The sequence below is a fragment of the Cryptomeria japonica genome, chromosome 10 (genome assembly GCF_030272615.1).
Source record: "Cryptomeria japonica chromosome 10, Sugi_1.0, whole genome shotgun sequence".
NCBI lineage: Eukaryota > Viridiplantae > Streptophyta > Pinopsida > Cupressales > Cupressaceae > Cryptomeria > Cryptomeria japonica.
In genome coordinates, this window is record NC_081414.1 from 786531054 (window position 1) to 786552373 (window position 21320).

Sequence of the window (21320 nt, forward strand, 5' to 3'; positions counted from 1 at the left end):
GTAACTTGAGAGAGTAATTTATTAAACCCTTCAGAACTTTTGGAGATAACATTTTATGTAAACCAAAACTTTTGGAAACCTTACAATAGCCTCTACAGAAAACTTTCCATAATTAGGTCAACCGCAGAGATCTAGAACTTGTTCTATTTGATCCTCAGTAACATCAACCCTGTATAGTGGAAATGCAACATAAATTTTAAACTCAACTCTTCTAACCACCAATATATTTATTCTCCATTGTATGATCATGTCTATAACAAGTACATCACAGCACTAAAATTCTGTATAATTTACATGAGGCCAGAGAAAATGCAAGTTGTGACATAATTGTACCAGCTACAAAGCATTCAATGACCTCTACAACTAATATAATAGCAACTCAATTTGTACACAAAGCTATTCAAACCAGACATTCAATCCACCGATTCTTGCGAAATCTCCATTGTTTGATATCATTACTTTTTTCGTTCGCCAAACAAACGCCGCAAGTAAGACTGGCTTGTTTTTTGTCACTTGATGTACTTATTAATCGTCACTAGTTTGGCTAATTTCCTTTTTTCCCAGACAGAATCTGCCAAAATGAAATTACCAAAGATTGTTTGGACTAACAAGTAATTCATTTCATTATACTAACATAGCTCTCATTAACAGATTCTCATCAGACAATACAAAAAAGTCTATCTGGTCAAAGTAATATAAGCAAAAACCACCTCCCACAGAAAAATTGAGACAACTTTCTAACCAGAGAACGTTAAGCGCACATTGAACTTCTCTTGATATAAAATAATATTGTTAGAATACCATTCTGATGAAAACTGAAACCATTAGGTACAAAAAAAACAAGGACAAGAGCCAACTGTTGGTAACCAAAATTTTGATTGCATTGTACGACCTTTAAAATAATAATCCTGTTTAAACAACTTTAAAAACTATTTCCGATCAGCACTATCAACATGACTATGACCTTAATCAAATTTGTCTGAATAGCAGAATCTGAGACTTTTACAAGATGTCAACTACTCCTATCCCTAGCTCTTGCAGCAAGCTTAGCAGCAACTTCTTCTTCAGACAATGGCAAATAATAAATTCGAGGACTTGTTCTGGTCTTCTTAAACAAGTCATCAAGGGTATGGACAGGCTGTTCCACTTTTTTGGGTGGCAAAGGTTGTCTTTCCCGAGCTGTAGCAGGCAATGGTGGTGGGGGTGGAAGTGGCAGAGATGGTGGGGGAGGCAGTGCATGCTGTGGAGGTCCTGCCACACCTTGCCCAGTGGGTTTAAATGGCATTTGATTATGCAAAACATTGTTAGAATGGGGTTGAATAGCAACTGGTGCATGCACAGGAGCTGGTGCCTCTGGTGGCCCTTCAACCTTGTCTTTCACCTCCTCTGGACTGACATGCTCAACAATCAACTGCCGCCCTCCATTTCGTGGCCATTGCAAATTGTACAGTGCATTGCGGGTGGCAATTGCTTCCTCTATTGAAGAGTACTAAACATGAGGAAAGATCAAATAAGTGAGGCCCTTATTGTTTCTGAAGGACACTGAAAAAGAAACAGGTACATATTTACACTAACATACCGTAACATAGCAGTGTGTCTTAATGTGATCCATCCAGAAATTTGTAACAGTACCAGTGTTGGCCAGAAGCTCTCGTACTGCTTTTAGTGTAAATGGACGTAAAAATCTATCTATTCGGAGAGAATTTGTTGGAGGCTTTTGCGATGGCGGTACTACAAAAAAACACCATTTTTTAGCAATCATTAAGTTACTCAGTTTTCAATTTTTTGATTCATTGGTAGCAGCATCAACTTAACAAGGTACAATGAAAATCAAAAATCAAAATAGACTTTACCAACACGCTCTTTTGGAGAATCAACGTTATTAATAGAATCTGATCTGGACAGCATAGTTTTCATGGCAGAGAGTGGCTTCTCACGCATTGCAACAGCTGAAGCTGACACAGTGCCAGAAGAAGCAAATGAATATACTGGCAGCTCTCTTTCTGTTGTTGAAGCCTTCGCTGCATCACCAATAAGATTATTTCCCACATTCCACCGTCGCACTCTCTTTGCAGGCTCATGCAGTCCTGGCTCCTGATCTGGAATGCATCAATCATAGAAATGGAATTCAATAATGAAGAGAAATGATTTCTTGGAGATGGTATGGCAGATACTACCAGGGTAACATCATAAACCAAATTATTAATCCTAATATGTCTAACAGTATGACTTTCATGAAAAACCGTATGCAACATCCTACCATAAGTCCAACAAACAAATAAATATGATGGGCAGAAAAACCATATACAACCAATTAGTAATACCATTCTAATTTTACAAATGAAAAACTGAAAGCAATCAAAAATATGTATTATGAGGTCATCAAAAAACAAATTCTGCCAACCTCAATGGTAATGAAACATGCATGAAATAGACAATTGCATGCATGGCATAAAATACAGAACCTGAATTAAAAAATGAATAATGTTAAGATCAGAGCCCAGGTCAACAGGTATGTGGAACATTTTTTGATTGTATCAAGATTAACAGTACCTAAAGCATTCCCTTCCATAAAAACAAACATATCTTACAAGATATATTATGAAACTATAAACCAGTAAATGTGTTCCATGTGAAAGAATCCACCTTATTTGATATTTGACTACATATATCATTATAATGAAAGCCATTAATGACAATCTGAAATAAGCATTTCCTGTGTCAACAGGAATATGCAGATAATCCAATCTCCAATATTGTTTGCAAGAATAACAAAGATTTGGATTGCTTCTTGCAGCCAGTGAACATTCAATAGAAAAACACAAACCACCCCTCATCCTGCTAGCAATATTGAATGAATAGTACAAGATACAAACAAAACCTGTAAGTCAGTCAATCAATGCAAAGAAATTTCCAGCACATTCCATATGGTACTATTTGCCATATAACAAGCTTCAAATTCCTACATCCCACATGGTAAAATTCTCCATTGCTCCATATTAATTAAAATAACTAGTACTCCATTACAGCATAAAACCATAATATGAATGGAAAGCAATTAAAAATTCCATGTGATAAATACTTCTGAAAGACTCTTTGGTATTACTCTGGTAAAATAATTTTAGACACCTATACCCTGAGTAGTCTTTCCACACACCTCCAAATTAGGTCACAGTATTACCAAAAAAAATCAGAAACGCTTTACACCTATAAAACAATTGACTTGACTTGAGGTGCCATAAAGCATACAGGATTCTCTTGAATAGAAGACAAGAAACAAAAAAGATCAAGCCTTCTGCTTGATATAATAGATGCATCTTCCATTTCTTTGTACACCAGCCTCTCTCTATGATGACTTCTGATTTCTGGGAGCATATCATCCAGACTAAGAGTCCTCATTAAAGCACAATAGTAGATAGCTACAGAAGATAAGATTTGTAATGCCAACTCAGCTAGTCATTTTCCTTCCTTTCCACCAATGGAAAGACCTATAGCCTAGTCATTATTTTAACAAATTTCACTACCTCCGTTGCTTATTCCATTCCCTCAAATAAATGAAGCATGTATGTTTTTCTCCCTAGCCAATGGATAGCATATTCAGTTCAATTTATACCCTATGAATTTTTGAACAAGTTTCATTGCATCCTTTGCTTAGTCCATCTCCTCAACAAAATCAATTGCATAAGTTCATCTCCCTAACCAGTCAATAACGTGTCACAGGTTCCATCCTACCCACGAAGAATTATACTTCAAAATAATCTTTCAATTCATACATTTGATGGAATAGAAGTAAAAGAAACAATCTGAAATGTAAAAACTAACCATTTTCACAACAAATGCCTGCCAGTCAGAAGAGAAGCAATCAAAAACATCATGTACACTTGAATGGTGAATAGAGAAGTGGGCTTTCCTCCCCCCCATATCAACATGCTGAAAATCTTCCACAATTCCCATTGTGCACAAAAGGTCCACAGCATGCAGACAAAACTTTGCTCAAAGCTGACTGTTCTGAAATTGCCAACATCCCTCCCAGTCCATGGATATCCCGGCAAGCATATTACCCAGGCCCCCTGTATAAACTCAGCTAAACTCTGAACTATCAAAGAAATGATACTTCCATGTTCCATATAAGCGAACAAAATACCTAACATTCAAACTGTCCAAAAATATGGGATTCAGTGCAAAGACATTCCATCCTTTCCACCATCTTTACATTATAAGGCAACAGCAGATATACCAGGCACTGAAAATGCAGGTAAACATCCGAACATAGCCCAAAATTTCAAGTTCCTCCAAATACCAAATGGTCATACCCAGTGCACAAACCTTCCCAATTTGGAATTCATGTATTTTAAATACCTTCCTGTGAAATGCTGTCAAAAACTGTTTTACTATGATAGTGCTGACCTGTCTTTACACCTTTTTATAATTTAGATAGACAAATTCTACTTCATATTTTGCTTTCAAAAGCTATTCGAAAGTAGATGTTTTAAAGCAAAATTCAGATATAGAATCAACCTGAGCTGACTGTTGCAATATTTTGGCAGACTTTGCTTTCTTAGACCCGCCAGAATTCTCACACAAAATTCCAGTTTGAATATTGAGACTTGCAACTACATACTCATGTAGGCACCCCGCAGATAGTGAGCATAATTTCATGCCACCTTCAAAAAATGTCTGCACAATAATACTGGAAGATGATTCACCCATTATCCCTTCTCTGTTGTTTTCAGAATCTCCATTAATATTGTTTGTTTAAGATGAGTCGATCTTCTGTTGATCAATGAATGCATGCTCTCTTTGAATGACCAAACACAACGCCAAAATGCTCACTAACCCATGCATTTGGTTGCTTGCAAGTCTGCTGCATGATTTGAATTCCTTTTAAAATAAACTCAGCTTTCTGAACCTAGCAATCATTTCCTGATGGAATGGCCATGCCTCTGTTGTCGAGAAGGTGCTGCATTGTACCCCATGTCATTTTCAAGAATCAGCGTGCAGTAATTTTGAATGTCATTTAAATATTTTATATTTATAAAACCTTTGTAGCTTGATACAACAGGCATGCCCATAAGCTGCATTTCTGTGTTTAGCCCTGCCTCAAAAACAAATATGTATTGACCACTTGCTAAATGTGAGATCTGTCAACAAATGTCATTGCCGAATATCCAGTAGAGAATGCCACTACCTCAAATTTTATCCCTCATAAACATTTCTTTCCCAACTGGTCCCTACTTATTACTTAGCAACTGCTGCCGACCTGGCAGCTTCAAACAGACTGAGTGTCTCCTAATCAAACTGCAAAAGACATGCTGGGACCATAGAGGAAAAGAAACTATAAAAATCTTGCAAAATAGAAAACTTAAGATATCCAGCAGGTATGCATACATACTAATCAAAGATGCATGCAAGTGCACTCTTGTTGCTTTATAAATTACACCATAAGGGAGTTATACATTAAATGTCTTAACAAAAAAAACTATTAAAAACTTACAAAAAAAATTGTGCACAAAATCAACAAGCTTGTTATTTGGGTCTTTACATTTTCATTTTATCATCTAAGCTTCTACTGCTCTCAAGAAGCAAACAAAGCTAAAAGCCATAATCTCTGAAAATTTTCAACAGTCTAGAACCTACCTGCCCAATACCAAAGTCAAATATAATAAATAATTACATATAAGGTCATTTCGCAGAAAATATGATTGTCCCAAAAACAAGGTAGAAAATCACATTTGCTTCAATATGAGTAATTTGAACTTTACATTATTGTGACCAACTGGGAAAGAGATACACAAGCCTGCTTAACAGTAAAACATAAAACAGAAACAGACATTCAACCTTAGAACCTAAATCTGCAGTAGCAAATCTAAATCCCAAACATATAGGTATATAGCCAAACACAAAATTGCCATTCAATCCATAATTACACAAATCAATAAACTCAGCCCCCACACTGATTTTTTCTTTAAGTTGTGACCTTTTCAAATTAATCAGTCAAACCCCTTTTATGGCCCCCAGAAAAAAATATTTCTGGGTTCTTTTATTTCTGCAGCGTTTCTGATTTTTTCCTAACACTTTCCAATTTTTTCCCAATTACTTCAAAAAAATTATCATTTGCCGATTTTTCCGAACTCATTAAAAATACTTATCATTTAATTTGCCAATTTATTCAGAAAAGTGATTTTTGCTACCATGATTACATCTATTATTACTCTCTCTAAAATGCAGGTTTTGGGATTATGTTTGCAATTTTTTAGAAAAAATTGAACTGCCTGATTCCATTTAACAAGTTAAAAATAGTAGATGCAAAATGCCGTAATAATATCTGATGACAAATTTGCATGGGCAAAAGGATGAGCAATTTCTCATTCAAATAGGAGTTGCCCAAATCACAGAGTATGCCCTATATCAACCAAAACAACTCGAAATCTCGTAAATATCAACCCCCACAAATCCACTTGATTTACCTATCATATTCATCCATACTAAGTTATCAAATTAGCAAAGAGCTTGACTGATTCCAGGTATGAAACATCCCACAATCAGAATCTGCATTAATTCACCAGTGGTTTTCAAGAAAGTACCTATTTTCCCCACCAGAATCTTCTGCAGTAGCTAGATAGCAAATCCCAGATATTCCAACATTTAAAAAGGTGACCTCAATTTGCTTATGAAGCAATTTCAAAGGGGTTTTTTGACTTTTTGACTCTGATATTGGATTTGTGCACTGCTGGCCAGAACCAGAAATGGGTGCAAGCAGGATTAGGGTACAGCCTGGGTTCACACTTGGGTTCATCCTGGGTGCCGAAGTCACAAATTGAGAAGGACAAACAATTCAAAGACCATGGCAATGTATAGTCGTACAATCAATTCGAAGACATAATCTGTCTAAATGCCAATCATGTACAAAGCCTTCTTATTAGTGATGAAAACAATTAACTCAACTTGTAATATCTAACAAGATCTCATTATTCATAGAAGAATATGATGAAATCTATGAATATCCAACATAACCTTTTTATTTTTGGAAAAATACATTGACAAATGTGAAAGTACTTTCTATGTTCAATATCACCTCTTAAACATAACATGCCCGCAGACAACTATGGGAATTTAGTAATGATCTTATTGAAAAATTTGAGTATTTGTCAGACAAGAATTTGACAGTGTGGAAACGGGTTCTTTTTTTGTGGGTTTGACTTTGCACTGACAATGAAGAAGGCCTCTTTCTAATTTTTTTAAATCGGAAACTTGTCTTGCACGTACAAATTTGTATTGTGTGTTCAACAAGCTTCTATTCTTTAATTCACCTATCTATACACTGATACAGATACCCAAGGGAAAAAGATTGTCATACCCACAAATCCGTATCTGTATCCGTATCCGCAATCATACCCGAATCAGCAACTTAGCTTTTTGACCTTCAGAAAACCCTAACCTTCATGTTTCATTCTTTCTATAGGTTTAAGTAGCTGCATTTCATTCTTTTCATCTGTTTAGCACTGCCAAAACTCTACTACAACATAGTACTTTATTCGTTTGTGTCTTTAACAGCAAATAGGGAAGGGAGAGAAAGTTTTCACATTTGATAGGGCAGCCCACAGAAACAGCCAGCAACCCAGCAAACACAAAACACTAACAGCCAATGAAACCAGTTATTTTAATCAGCTCACGATTTGCCTCACTAAATCTACCCACAATTTGCCTCGGAAAGGATATCAATCAACATTATAAATATTAAAACAGCTATGTTCCACAGGGACGCATCCCCTGTGCTGGTACCCCCATTCCCATACCAGTGGGGACGCGGGGATGGCTTATAGAAGTACCCTGCCCGTCCCCAATCCGAGCAGAGTTTCGGAAACGTTTTGAGGACGCCTCTGAGAGTGATCAGAGGCAGGGATGTAGGGGATTTCCAAAAGTCCCCTTGCCGTCCCAGGAACTTCTGACCATCCCCCACGTCCCAGGCCACTTTTGGACAGCCAGATTTTTAATAAAAACATAATTTTTAATTTGAAAAAGGGCTTGCTGGGCCCACAAGGACACCCAAACCACATTAAACAATACCAAAACCAAATCAAAGCATAAAATAACCAAAAAGAAGAAAGACATTCATTTTCAGATTTGCAGAGAAAGAGAAGAGCAGCAAGAGGAGCAGTGACTCAGGCTGGAGTTCTAATTTTGATTTAGAATCTTAAACCTACCACCTGCTGATTATGAACAGACATATTTTCTTAGTTCTATCATTTCACTATTATCGGCAGCTGATTATGGACTTCTATGTTTATTGTTTACAGTTTATGTCATTTCATAGTTGATACTTGGAGCCTTTGGGCATTTTTGTTATAATTCTACTATAGTATGTATGCAGATTGACGATTAAAGCATTTGAATTTTGTTAATTTGTTTCTTGATTCTCATGTGAAATCCCAATTCCAGTCTAATGCTATGTATTAATCTTCTACAATGTCTATGATGAATGATTTATCAATGTTATGATATGCATATTTGAAATTTCTCTCTGTTTTTTAAAATTCCCATATTTTTTAACAGTCATCCCCTAAAAAATGGCCCAAAAGTACCCCCATACCGGAAGCACATCCTGTTGTCCCTGTCCCCAAAACTTAATGGAACATAGTAAAACAGTAAATATTAGTTATTATTTTTATGATTAACAATATTTTAATATTACTATTTACAAAAGATGCATAAATCAAAAAAAAATTCGGGAAAATCACAAAAAATCATGAATCAGCAAAATCTACGACTTTTCCCTGTAAAAAATGCAATATTTTCCCTATAGCTTTGTTGATTGTCGATTTTGACTTGTTTCCTCCAATTTATGCCGGTTTTTTAGTTTAATCGTGATTTATAAGGGTTTCTACCCACAATTTCCTGTAGAATTGTTTTGAATAATTTTTGGTAAAGTTTTCTATGATTTTTGTTAGTTTATTTTTATTTTTTTTATTTAATTTCAATTTTCCTTTGCCATTCATCTGATAAATCAGACCTGTCTACTGGGGTCAGGGGAGTGTCATTGGAGGCAATGTCCATACCTAGGAGGCAATCTCAAAAAAGACATCAAGAACTATTGAAGCCATCAATGGATCAAGGTTTATCAGAAGCATACTCTAAAATAATGCCTATTTATCCAGCTGTATACAATCACTTGTTTCCACATTGAGCTCAGAAGGCCATTAAACCATCTAGAAAGATAAGACCAATCATGACCGGGTGACATAAATTATTATATTAAATAATAAAACAATACAATAAGGTCCCTGTTAATGGGGTTGATAGAGCTAATTCTAAAGCTGAGATAAGGGCAAATACAATTTGGAGGCCCCCTGAGGAAGTTGGATTAAGATGTATTTCGACAGGACCTCTAGGGGAAATCCAAAGCACTCTAGGGCTGGTTGTGTATTCAAGAACCATGAACATGACATGATCACTTGAGCATTCCTTTGCCACCCGAGATAAACGATGAAGCAGAGATGTTAGCACTATGGCATGGGCTAAATGAAGGTGTGAGACTTGGGATTAAAAAATCATGGTAGAAGGCAATTCACTCCTCACAATCAACGCCATTCATAAGAAAAAAAATGTACAATTGGAAACTTAACAATTTGCTGATTGGCTACATTAAGTTGCTAAAAGATTACAATGAGTTTGTGGTCGATCACTTCTTTGAGAAAGGAAACAAGGGGACCAACGCATTGGCAGCAACCGACATGGCTATTAGACTGTAAGGGTTGAGTTGGCAGAAGTAATAACATTCCCACACAATAACTTGGTGTTCCTTACACTTGGCAGATTACATCTTGAACATGAGGGATGTTTTCAATCTAGAGGCACGTGAAACCCAATGGGAAGTTGCCACTTCGTCAATTCAATGTCAAGTGGTGCATAGGTAAGTTGGGACTTAATGCGACTTCACTTCCAGTGGCTATTAGACCATAGGATTTGAGTTCGCAAAAGTAATAATGTTCCCTCGCGATAACTTGGTGTTCCTTACACTTTGGCAAATTATATCTCAAACATGAGGACATTCGCAATCTAGAGGCACATGAGGCCCAAAATGTTGCCACTACGTCAATTAACTACCAAGTGGTGCCTAAGTACTTTGGGACTTAATAGGAATTCACTTTCGATGCTCATACTTTGTGAGAGAGATGTTAGCAAGATTGAGTGTGGGATGATGTAATCATTTTTCCACCCTTAGAGTTAAGCTAAGGCATGCAAAGGGTTCTGGCCACACCTATAGCATTCCGAAAGAGTGCTAGTGTTTCTAGTTTTGCAACCATGGGTACTCTTGTGAGATTGGTATGCTCACATCAACAAATGGTGTTCCTTGGGGCTATATCATACCAACGGCTTAAGATGGTGCTTAAAGAGCACAATAAGCTTATTTTTAGGGCAGACAAGTGGGTGTTGGGTGACAATTTCATGGTTACAAAATTCTAATATTGTGTCAATCTTGATATTTCTTCAAGATCTATGGCATCCTTGCTCAATCTTGGTGAGTCGAAGGAGATGGTTCGAGCAATTTCAAAGACTTTTCAAATGAAAGCTTTTGGATGAGTTGGTGGTGGTGATTTGGGTGGCACGAAAGGGGGTTGGCATTCCATGGCTATGCGACATCAAGAAGGTTTTGGCAGAGGTCGGTGTTGTTGAATAGTTCTCATTCCTTTCAAATTTTCAAACTACCACTTTGATGCAGCACAAAACCAGGGCAGCAAAAGGAAGTGAGAAACTGAAGGTCACTAACCTAGAAGTCTGTGTTACACAGGGACGCGTCCCCATCCCCTGAGGCATCCTTGAGGCATTTCAGGGACAAGGGGGTGTTAATATGGTAGCAATTTTACTTATTGACAGGACATGACAGTGATCATTGAATTAGCTTCCAAATGAACAATCTCTTTCTTAAGCCCCAAAGATGTCTACAAACCTAATAAGCAACCTGGAATTTTGCTTCATTATTTGTCCCATTAGTGAGCTTCTTTGCTGCAATCGCTAAATAATATATTAATATTCATATATTATTAATTTTATATTATATGATTATATTTATATATTATAAGATAATAGTATAGTATATTAATATAATGTAATTATATTTTGATATTAATACACTATTTTATTATAACTTATTAATATATACCATATAAAATATTATATACTTATAATAAATATAAATATTCCAAAACAGAAAAATACAAATCATCAAGGAAGGGGCTAAAGTTTGGGTGGGGGGAATTCTATTAATATATTATTATTATATATTTTATTATTATATAGTAATAATAAAAAATATTTTTTTAAATCTGATTTTTCTCCTATTTTTTAAAATAATCAGATTTGCCAATTTTTCCCCAAACATTTTTGCTGCTACACTATTTATAATTTGATACAGTATTTGATATGAATTTATATACATTATTAAATTTATTACTATTATCATATTATAGGAATGGAAGAGCTGTTTAAGAAACTAACTTAATTCTTGTTTCTAAGCTGCAAATATGTGTGTATGTTTTATGCATAATATTTAAAATTCTGAATTTAATTCTTGTTTAAAAGCTGCAAATTTGTATATATTTGCGATTTTTGAAATTTTTTGAATAGACATACCCAGCCCCCGAAAATTATTTGCCACACCAATGTAAATGTACCCAATTCTAAATGCTAATTTAGAATTCATAGAAAAAACATAGGATTTTATTAAAAATCTATGTAATCTGGTTCTCCGGTATACCCCCTGGACCAGTTCTGGTTCCGGTTTGAGTTTGGTATGGCCTGGGATTCACCCAGGCACCCTAGGTACCCAGGGCACAGTGCACAAAGGGCCCCCGGTGCAGACAATGGGTGAATCCAAAAGAAAGTTCAAGCATTTTTTATTATTTTGGTGCATTGACCTTAAGATATGATTATTTATCCATGTTTTATTAACATTTACTTAACAGTTTTCTGTTATTCCATATGAGCTGTTGTGATTCTGGGGTCATAAGTGACGGTGACATAATTTTTTTGTTTCTTTTCTGTGTTACTTCCCGAAAGAGTAACCCATCTGACCTTTGCAGGAGATTTCCTTATTCCAATCTACATTTATTTGGAAATGTGCAATGCACTGCATTATGTGACCAATAGTGTTTTTACTTTCTGATCTCATCTTTACTCTGCAATCTACCATGAATTAATGCCAATATTCTTCATTTTGAACTAAAAACTAACTGCAAGATATTTTTACATCCTTCTAATTTTAGACTTTCCACATAAATCAATTAAGGGAGTATGACCAGTCACGAAGAGAGTCAATAAGCCATAATGGATAAATCATTTCTATGCTGAAAGTGTAGATTTAGAAATCAATAGACTATTGGATGTCAAAATTATATGAATTTTTGGCATTTTATTATATCATTTATATGCTGCAGATCATATACGGTTGTGTTGAGTATTAATGATGTGTATGGTTTTTTTATTTTCTATCTATATACACACATACACGTACATATATGTGTGTGCGCGCTCACACACACACATATCAACCCATACATACCCATACCGAAGGAAAAAAATGCTATGTTACCCTGAGTTTCCGGGACGGGGGCGGCAGGGGACGGGTATGTGTTTCCGGGAAGGTGATATTTTTGGCCAATTTTGGGGACAGCTATATAAAAATAGGGAAAATTAAAATATATAGGGAAATTTAAAATATTCATATGAAAACATGGATAAAGCATGCACATATACATTATAGAACCTTAACATATAAGAACTAGTAGAGTTCTTATGCCAAATTTGTGTTAAATTGAGAGTCAAAGTCAAATTGCTTATAGAATTCATTGTCAAAATTCACTGTCAATATGCAGAATTTATGGTGACATACCCTAGGAGTCCCGTCCCCGAGACGTCCCCAAGACGGGGACGTGTCCCCGGGTAACATAGAAAAAATGTATATCATACGTACATACATGTATACATATACATCTACACAAACACACACACACATATATATAGAAAGTTCAACATTGATGTCAAAGCTGCATGTCAAAGATGCTGTCAGTATGTTAATTGACGTCATAGTATCAACTTCTATCATGCCATAACAAATCATTTAAGAACAATGGAGGACATAGCTTAGGAATGTTAATGCTATCATCATAAACCAGTTTCACTTGTTTGCGGAGGTTCGGAAGTGTCTGCAGTATGTTTCTGAGGTCTGTCACTCAGAGACTGCATGTGCACCTAGTTGCTTTGGCATGATGTTTGGTACCACACTCTACCGTAGTGATGTTTTATGGCTTGCAGTTTGGAAAATAAGTAAGGCTACACACGAAGACAAATCAATTTATGTTTCAGGGGTAGAAGTCAAGAAGAAGGAAAGTTAAAGTCAACAAAGTGGTCACAGTAATAGTCTACTGACTGTGCTAATGTTTCTGATGGATGTGCCAAAGGATGGTAATGTGCACTAACTAGAGGAAGCATGTGAAGATTGTTTGGGACCTGTTGAGCTCGTGTTGGGTAACGTGTAGTGTGATCCCCCTCTCGGTGTGACATGTTGGCTTTAGGACCAGGCCAACTACATGTTAGGTTTAAGAATTATCCTTGTGAACGACTTGTGAATGTTGTATGTTCTAAGCTGACTTGAGGATGTAACTTATATTGGAATGCACACATATAATGTTGATCAAATTCATTCCAATGTGACGTTGAAGTGCTAAGCTGATGTAAGGTGAAAAGTTGTGCAAGTAATCTATTCAATTTGTGTTGAAGTGTACAAACTGAAATGCAGATCTCATGCACACTGTGAGAGAGTGTTCTGAAGCAGACCAGATCAGAGAGATGTAGAAGGCTAAGCTTTGAAGGTCCACATAACATTCCTTTCATATATCTTGTTGTAATTGAGATTGTTGTCTCATCATCTAAGTTGATGCTCAATTCTTTGGACTAGGGGATTGTTGTCTCTTGTAGGTCAGTGCATGCAAATCTGATTGGGGACTGATTGGGGATTGGTGTCTCGATCTTGGGTTGTAATTCTTGTAGGTTGGTGCCTCCAAAATATTGTAAGTTCTTTATCATCTTTGGCAGGTTGGATTTGGAAAGTAATCCAAACACCTATTCTCACCGTGGTTTTTCCCTTCTGGGTTTCCACATATATATGGTGTTCTTATGTGCGCAGTTGCTTTAAAGATAATGTGAGATGTGGTAATGGTCTTAATGATTTTAAAAACCACCACTTCTACCACCTTTGCCATCTCTACCAGGCACGCCATAGGGTCGCTTGTTATATATCACATGCCATTACATATTGATCGCAACATTTAACTTCATGAAAATTAGTTGGCCTTTCATGGGGCACTCACAAAGATGTTAAATTGCACATTTTCTCTTGACGATTTGAATTCGCCTCTACTTTTATATCAGCACCACCCCCCTCCCACCACCGTCCACTTACCGTCCACAAATTTAGGCCCTTGGTCCCTTTGTCCCCAAAACCCGTCCCCTAGTCGAGAAATTTGTGGTACATTGGATAATAGCGACCTTGATAGATAAAATGAATTTCATAAATTTTAACAAATGGTATTCAAAGTCAGACCCTAAACCTCGTAATGATACTGACTATTTCTCCCCCCATATAGAAGTAAATATGTTACCCAGCACAGCACCGGGAGCAGGAATGCTGGTCCAAGTTCAAACCAAGTCCAAGTCTGGTCCCAATGTTGATTTGGGTTCAAGCAGAGTCCAGATCCAATCCCGATGTGGCCCTAGGTTCAGCTATGGTTCGACCTCACCAGCTCTGATAAAACTAGAAATTTTTGTTTTACAACTTTACCCCCACATGTCTCATTCTCGTGCATGTGCCTACATGCTCATTCTTGTGTCTTGAGTGCCTACAAACTCATTCCCATTCATCGAGTCCAATGATATATAATAGCTGTTTAGTGTAGTATTGTCAAGTGTCAAGTGTTTACATATATCTAATAATGCTTATTAATATATATAAAACATATTGTATTTAAATATTATTATATTCTATTATATTATATTATATATATGTTCCTATACCCATACTCATACCCAAGGGAAAAAAATTGGTATACCCACATCATAACCGATTCTGTTGTGTACATGTACCCAAGGAAAAAAATTGTTGTAACCACATACCCGATTCTATATTTTCTACCCGCACCTATACCCAAATCGGCAAATAGAAGTAATGAAACAAGATAAAGTTTTAAATTATATTAATTAAAAGACATTAAAGAAATTAACTAATTATTAGTTTAAAGTTTAACCTTAATTTATTAATATTTTATTATCTTTCACAAATTTAATAGTAAATCATTATAATTTATGCTTTAGCTTATAATTTTATATTTATTAAATTAGTATTATGAAATAATCCTGTAATAAGTATTTTAATATCATAGTAAAAAACTTGCAGATTTTTATTCTTCAAACTTATCACACATTTTTTTCTCAAATTTTCTTAGTTGATGATCTTGCTTCAAGTTTTTTCCTTGCTGAACTCAAACACAGAACCAACCTTGCAACTTTGGATGGTTTATTTTGGCATTGAGTTTGAGATTCACTCTAGAGGATTTAAGTTCTAAAGCTAAATGTTCATTTTCATTTTAAACTCTACCAATAAGCAGGCTTGCTTATCTTGTCATGTAAAATTTATTGCATAATGTTAGTATGAGCTAATTTGAACACATGCCCCATTATCCTTGTACAATAGCAAACAGAAAAACAAAAAACCCAAAATCGGTACATAAGAAAATTTCACTGCAAGTTGGAACAGCTAATGTTAAGCTGTAAGTCATGACCGTCAGACTCAGCTCATCTTTGGCAAGAACTGCAATGACGGAGCCACTTAAACTCTATACATGTTATTAATGCATTTCTTTATTAAGTGCTTTCTACATGAATAATGAAATTGATTATATCACTAATTATAATAACCCACATCCTAAATGTTTCATATAAATTACCATTTGAAATCTACGTTACTGGTTCTGGTACGTATCCTTGTTTCGATTCATGGATCTGGCAAAAAAAATTTGGGTTGGGTTTGTCCATACAGAAAAAATGTAAAAATCACACACACGGGAAGAGATAAATATATGCAGCCTAAAAGAAGGAATTAAGTTTAAAATACCATATAGTATAAGATAATCAACAAAACCACCATAAAATCTAATGTAATTTAAAACAAAAAATGATAATATTATAAATAATATGTTGTTTAAACTTCAAGTTCAATATTAAAATAATAATATCAAGTTCAACAACCAATTTTCAATGTCATGGATTTTCTAAATCATCATCATCATTGTTTATATTAGATGATATAGGAACATTTGAAGAACAACAAAAAATGTCATTGCCACTCACACTACGTGTGCTCACTTTCAGACTACTCAAGTTCAAAGTCAGTCTACTCTGGCTCCATATCCCACAAATTCACTACGGTTTGGCAGATTGCTCCATGGGATCAAGGAGCAATGCCCCCTCATGGGGGTTTGCCAGCAGCTCCCCTAGCAATGTCGAGGGGCAGTGAAGGGGTTTGGGAACAATCCCTAAGGCAGGTTTAAGAGGCAGCAACCCTTGTGGGTTGTAGGGGGAGTGCTTACAGGGCATGATTAAAGGGCAGAGGCCCCACCAGCAAACCCAAATGAAGAACTTCAAAACCATACAAACCTTCATGGTGCACGGCATTTCCATAATTTTTTTAAAGGCAAAGTCAAAAGTGGAAAAAATTTAAAAACATAGCAAAATGGACAGATATGCCTTGGGTTCGATTGGATTCAGATCCTTCCTGTGTTCACCAAGGTTCATCCCAAACAAACCCAACCCATTCTGCTGCATCCTGACCGTATCCACAAGCAGATCAGGCCGGATCACAGATCTAGTTCAAACTTCAAACCAGACCTGGTTACAGCCAGTCTACAGGCAGATCCAGTACCACAGTTTAAATAGAGCAACCTCCTAAAGATTATTATCATTTTAATAACTGATGGAAAATGCTTTAAACTCAAATATGTCAATAAACTTCTAATATGTTTCAGTTTCTTATGTCAATAATCATGAGTTGTTTCCTTCTTATTTTCTCGACCGGGTGAATAAAAAACATTATGAACCCTAAATCTTCAATTATTAAACATAAGAAAAATGGTTCAATCAGAATAAAGAAAATCAACAAACAAAAAATGTGAAAATGACGCTAAATAATGAAACTGAAACTCCAATATTTTATTCAGTTCTATCCATAAAACAAAAAGAATAGAAAATGCATAACTATTAATCTCATAGGACTCCTTAAATTGGCAGGGAATAAGTTAATAATCAGTAGAGATAAATACAGGCCTCAAGTAACAAAAAATGATAAGCAAACACAATGCAAGGTGTGTCCAAAAACCATACATTGGTAAAAGAATCAATGTCTCTGGATTATAATCCTTGATCAGTGTAAAAACTTCAATTGGTTTCAATCTGAGAAAGTTTATCGAAAAAATATAGAAAAACTAATGAACCTTCCAAATATTGACATATTTTATAAATTTGGTTAGACATTAAATTTTCCTAATTGTCTGAAGATGTCTTTCTAGAACCAAAATAGTCCTCACACTATTCACTTTAACATATCATTTATTGTTCCTGTCAAACACTGAGACTCTACAACATCAAAAATAGAAGTGGGCCTACAAACCATCAGCATTTCCTCAAACTATGATAAAGTGACAATTTGACATCTTCCCCAAATTGTGCATCATTTAATGTTCAAACCTAGCAACTTCCATTGTAGATGAGACCCCTGACTCCCAAACCAAATACCAAAATCGTGTACAAAGAATTTCACATCTACTCCTTTCACAAATTAAGCAAATCTAGCAAGTTTAGCAACAGATTACATATCCTGCAAAGACTTGACAAAACAAGAAAGAAGAAAAGAAAAGGACAAATTTTCTGAATATTTGCTAAAAGAAATTCCGGACAAACATTTTGAAAATAATTAGATACGAAGAATGCACAAATTGAACAACTACCATAGATAATCCTATAAATTAGCATTAAAAAAAATTCATGACTGAAAACTCATTGATACAAGATTTAACTTCAAATCACACGAAATATAAAAGTGAGGCACAACATTCATCACCAAAAAACTAATGGAAAGACATCAAATTGAATACAAACTATGTCATTGAACAAAGAAAATTCCACTCACTCCTTATAGTTTCCATCCTTGCTAAGATTTCTTTTTCAATCAACTTTAGTACCCATGATGGGTGCAGCTACGTTTAGGCCTTAGCCCCATAACTTGAAAAAAATCATTGGTTCACAAGTAACCCAATACAGGGAAACCCTGCAGACCAAAAAAAAACTCCATGCATCTTATTGATATAACCTAAGAATAACAGGATTTAATTTTCACCATCAATATACAAAATCCCTTGCTTATATCATCGTATTTATGAGATATCATACTATAGGAGAATAAAAAGACCACAGAAACCACTACAAACTACAAAAAAGTTGAATCCATAACATGACTTGTACCATACATGCATTTTGCAATGCAGACTGAAAAATCAGAATGACCAGTTAAGAATGACTCAACTTGAAAAATACAACCAAAATGGACCAATCATAGATCATTTGATTGCAGTAATAGCAAATGACTGCAAGGAGGTGAAAACTTCTTCAAGAAAAACTGCACGCACTTGTTATCAACTCATCAGACATAAATGGAACAAGCAATCTATGTTAAAACATTATTAAGTACCTTCGTAGCCTAGACAAGCACATGAATAGTAGAAGAAAAACTCCAAAAGTGGCAACCATTAGTTACATGTTTCCTGAATGTTTAACAGGCACCACTTGGCTAACATGAAACACTCAAATTAACAAATGTAAAAGTAAGAAATTAAAATTCAGGTCCTTAAAAGGAATGTAACATGAGTGGGTCTGGAAATCGAATAAATGCATAGAATCTTACCCTCTTTTTTTCTCTTCTCGACTGAGGCTTGCACATCATTGGCTCCAACTTCTTTCTCCTTGTCATCATTGCAAACATCAATTGCCATTGTGTCAAAGCTATCATCTTCCCTTAATGACTTCACCACCGGAATTTCATCTTCATTCTTGTTCTCAATCTTAACCCCCACAGTACCATGTTTCAAATCCAAACTATCTTCATTCTGCGGCATATCCTGTTGTTCCACCATCCTACTACCATCACCATCTAATTTACAATTGCTACCATCATCATTATTGACCATTCCCTCCTCAACCAAAGAAAGGCCTACATGCTGCTCGACCAACTCAGAACCAATGTCGCCACTACTCTGTGGTGGGGGCTCAGGGTACCTGGAGGACTCTTGTTGCAAGCTGTTCCTACGTTTAACAACAACCTCTGATGATTCTACATTGACATTATTATCAGCATTCAAAGAATCCTTTAGTTCATTCTCTTCTAGAATTGACACAGAATCAGTAGAAACAGACTCACACTTTACTTGAAACCCTACAACTGGGCTGACTTTTTCGGATACTACCTGGTTTAAGGAACATTCCAACGGTCCCGCATCGCTGTCTTTTGAACATGAACCTGGTGCATCATCAACAATAATTTCAGGTTTCGGCTCTTCAGGCTTAGGAGAAGAAAACTCCATAACCGGATTAGGCATGCTGTGGTCTTCCTTGTCGCTGTTCTCGGTTTTCTTAATATCGATATCCAGGTTTTGGACACTGGGGTTTTGGTTTTTCTCATCAATACCAAAATCCTCGTTGCTGTTGTGACTTTCTGAGTGATAATTATGTACAGTGTCACTCTCCTTGGTATCAGATGCATCGGAGTCGGTTTGCTGAGCGATGTTTTCTTCTGCCTCGTTGCGCAGGGCTTCCTCCAGCCTTCTAACTAAATCCGCCTTCAAACCACCGGTAGATATTTTCCGCCTCTTGAGCTCCTCTCTCAGTTCTGTCATCTTCAACTGGTCCACAGGTCGATTCCCAAACTCCACTGCCTGCGCACTCATCTTACCAATCCTAAGAAAAAACCCCTGGGCCCAGCAAAATAATCAATAGAATAAGCAGATGCCCTTAAGATGGGAGCCCTAGATATGCGAAACCAATGAAAATAAGCAAAAACTCTAGAATCCGTAAATATGCAAAGCAATGGGGAAATAATATAGACACACAAGATATGCAAATTATAATACGAATCGTATTTTAAGTTACAAGAATTATAATCCCTCAAAAATCCTACATACCGAAAACACAAAGGGAAAAAACAGAAAACCCCAAGAAATCTCATAGATATATTATATATAGAGAAAACTGCACTAGAAACGCAAAACAATGAAATGAAGCCTTGGGTTTACTCACAAAGATTTTTGACTTAGCGCGCTTAATAGTGAAGAAGAGCAAGAGATTTTTTGACCTCCTGAAAGCAAAGCAAAGCAAAATCGTCCAAACCCTAGTTGGAGAACATAAACTTAATGTTAGCAATAACAATTGATCTACAAATCAACGCTAATGTTAGTTTTCTTTTTCTTTTTGCTTTTTTTTCAAACAAAAGCCACAGCACAAGTGGTATTAAGTAGCCCAAATCCTTCTTCGATCCTCCAAAATCGCCATCCAAATGAATGGATCCAGACGCCCTGTGCTCGACCGGATTGCTTTTCAATCAGAATCCTAGCGAACTGAAAAAAGAAATATACAGGGTGAATCTGGCTCGCATCACCGAACAATGAAGTAGAGATCACCCATAAAACCCGTTTGAGAAACAATAAAATGTTGGTTCGTAGGATATACAGAATGTGTATATGTTTCGGGGGTTTCTCTGCAATGCGTGCTGTTGCGATAGAGATTCTTCCCTCGCGCCTGTGGAACTCGAGAGACGGACACCTTTATGTTTTTGTTTTGCATAAATATTCAAGTCCGATGGAGCTTTATGTTATTCTTATTTTTTGAACTTCCATTTTGTGGATGATTTTTTTTATGTTTCAAGGTAGTGTTGTGGATGATCTCTCTGATTTTTAGAACTTTAATTTCAATGTATGATTTTTATTACTAGCAATTGCACCTTAGTGTGCAATGGGTACGTTGAAAAGGCTTCGGAGATTAATTTTAGAAAAAAAAAATGGTCTATTTTGGCATATAATTATGTGGTATACATGAGGGCAAATGGTACATAATTTAGCAAATGATGTTGTCTATGCAACAAAGGTTTGGAAATAGGATCCAAACATAATCGAAACAAAACCTTTGAATTAGGATGATAATCAAGCTCCAATAGCATCAAGATCCTG

General features: G+C 35.9%; 1 protein-coding gene across 1 annotated transcript; it reads right to left on the reverse strand.

Moving 5' to 3' along the window:
* Positions 1-751: 751 nt before the first annotated feature.
* On the reverse strand, positions 752-20939 carry LOC131039211 (uncharacterized). Its single transcript, XM_057971899.2, has 5 exons — positions 20395-20939; positions 19007-20069; positions 1854-2099; positions 1580-1731; positions 752-1489 (listed from the first exon to the last, which is right to left on the reverse strand). Exons 2-5 carry the CDS (start codon positions 20043-20045, stop codon positions 1013-1015), a joined length of 1914 nt encoding a protein of 637 aa, XP_057827882.2. The 5' UTR covers positions 20046-20069; positions 20395-20939; the 3' UTR covers positions 752-1012.
* Between the last annotated feature and the right edge of the window lie 381 nt (positions 20940-21320).

Coding starts and splice junctions, on each gene's coding strand:
- LOC131039211 (XM_057971899.2), bottom strand. CDS start 20,045: ATGAGTGCGCAGGCAGTGGAGTTTGGGAATCGACCTGTGGACCAGTTG. Junction 2,100..19,006: donor CGAGAAGAGAAAAAAAGAGG/GTAAGATTCTAT, acceptor GATGCATTCCAG/ATCAGGAGCCAGGACTGCAT. Junction 1,490..1,579: donor AGACACACTGCTATGTTACG/GTATGTTAGTGT, acceptor CCTCATGTTTAG/TACTCTTCAATAGAGGAAGC.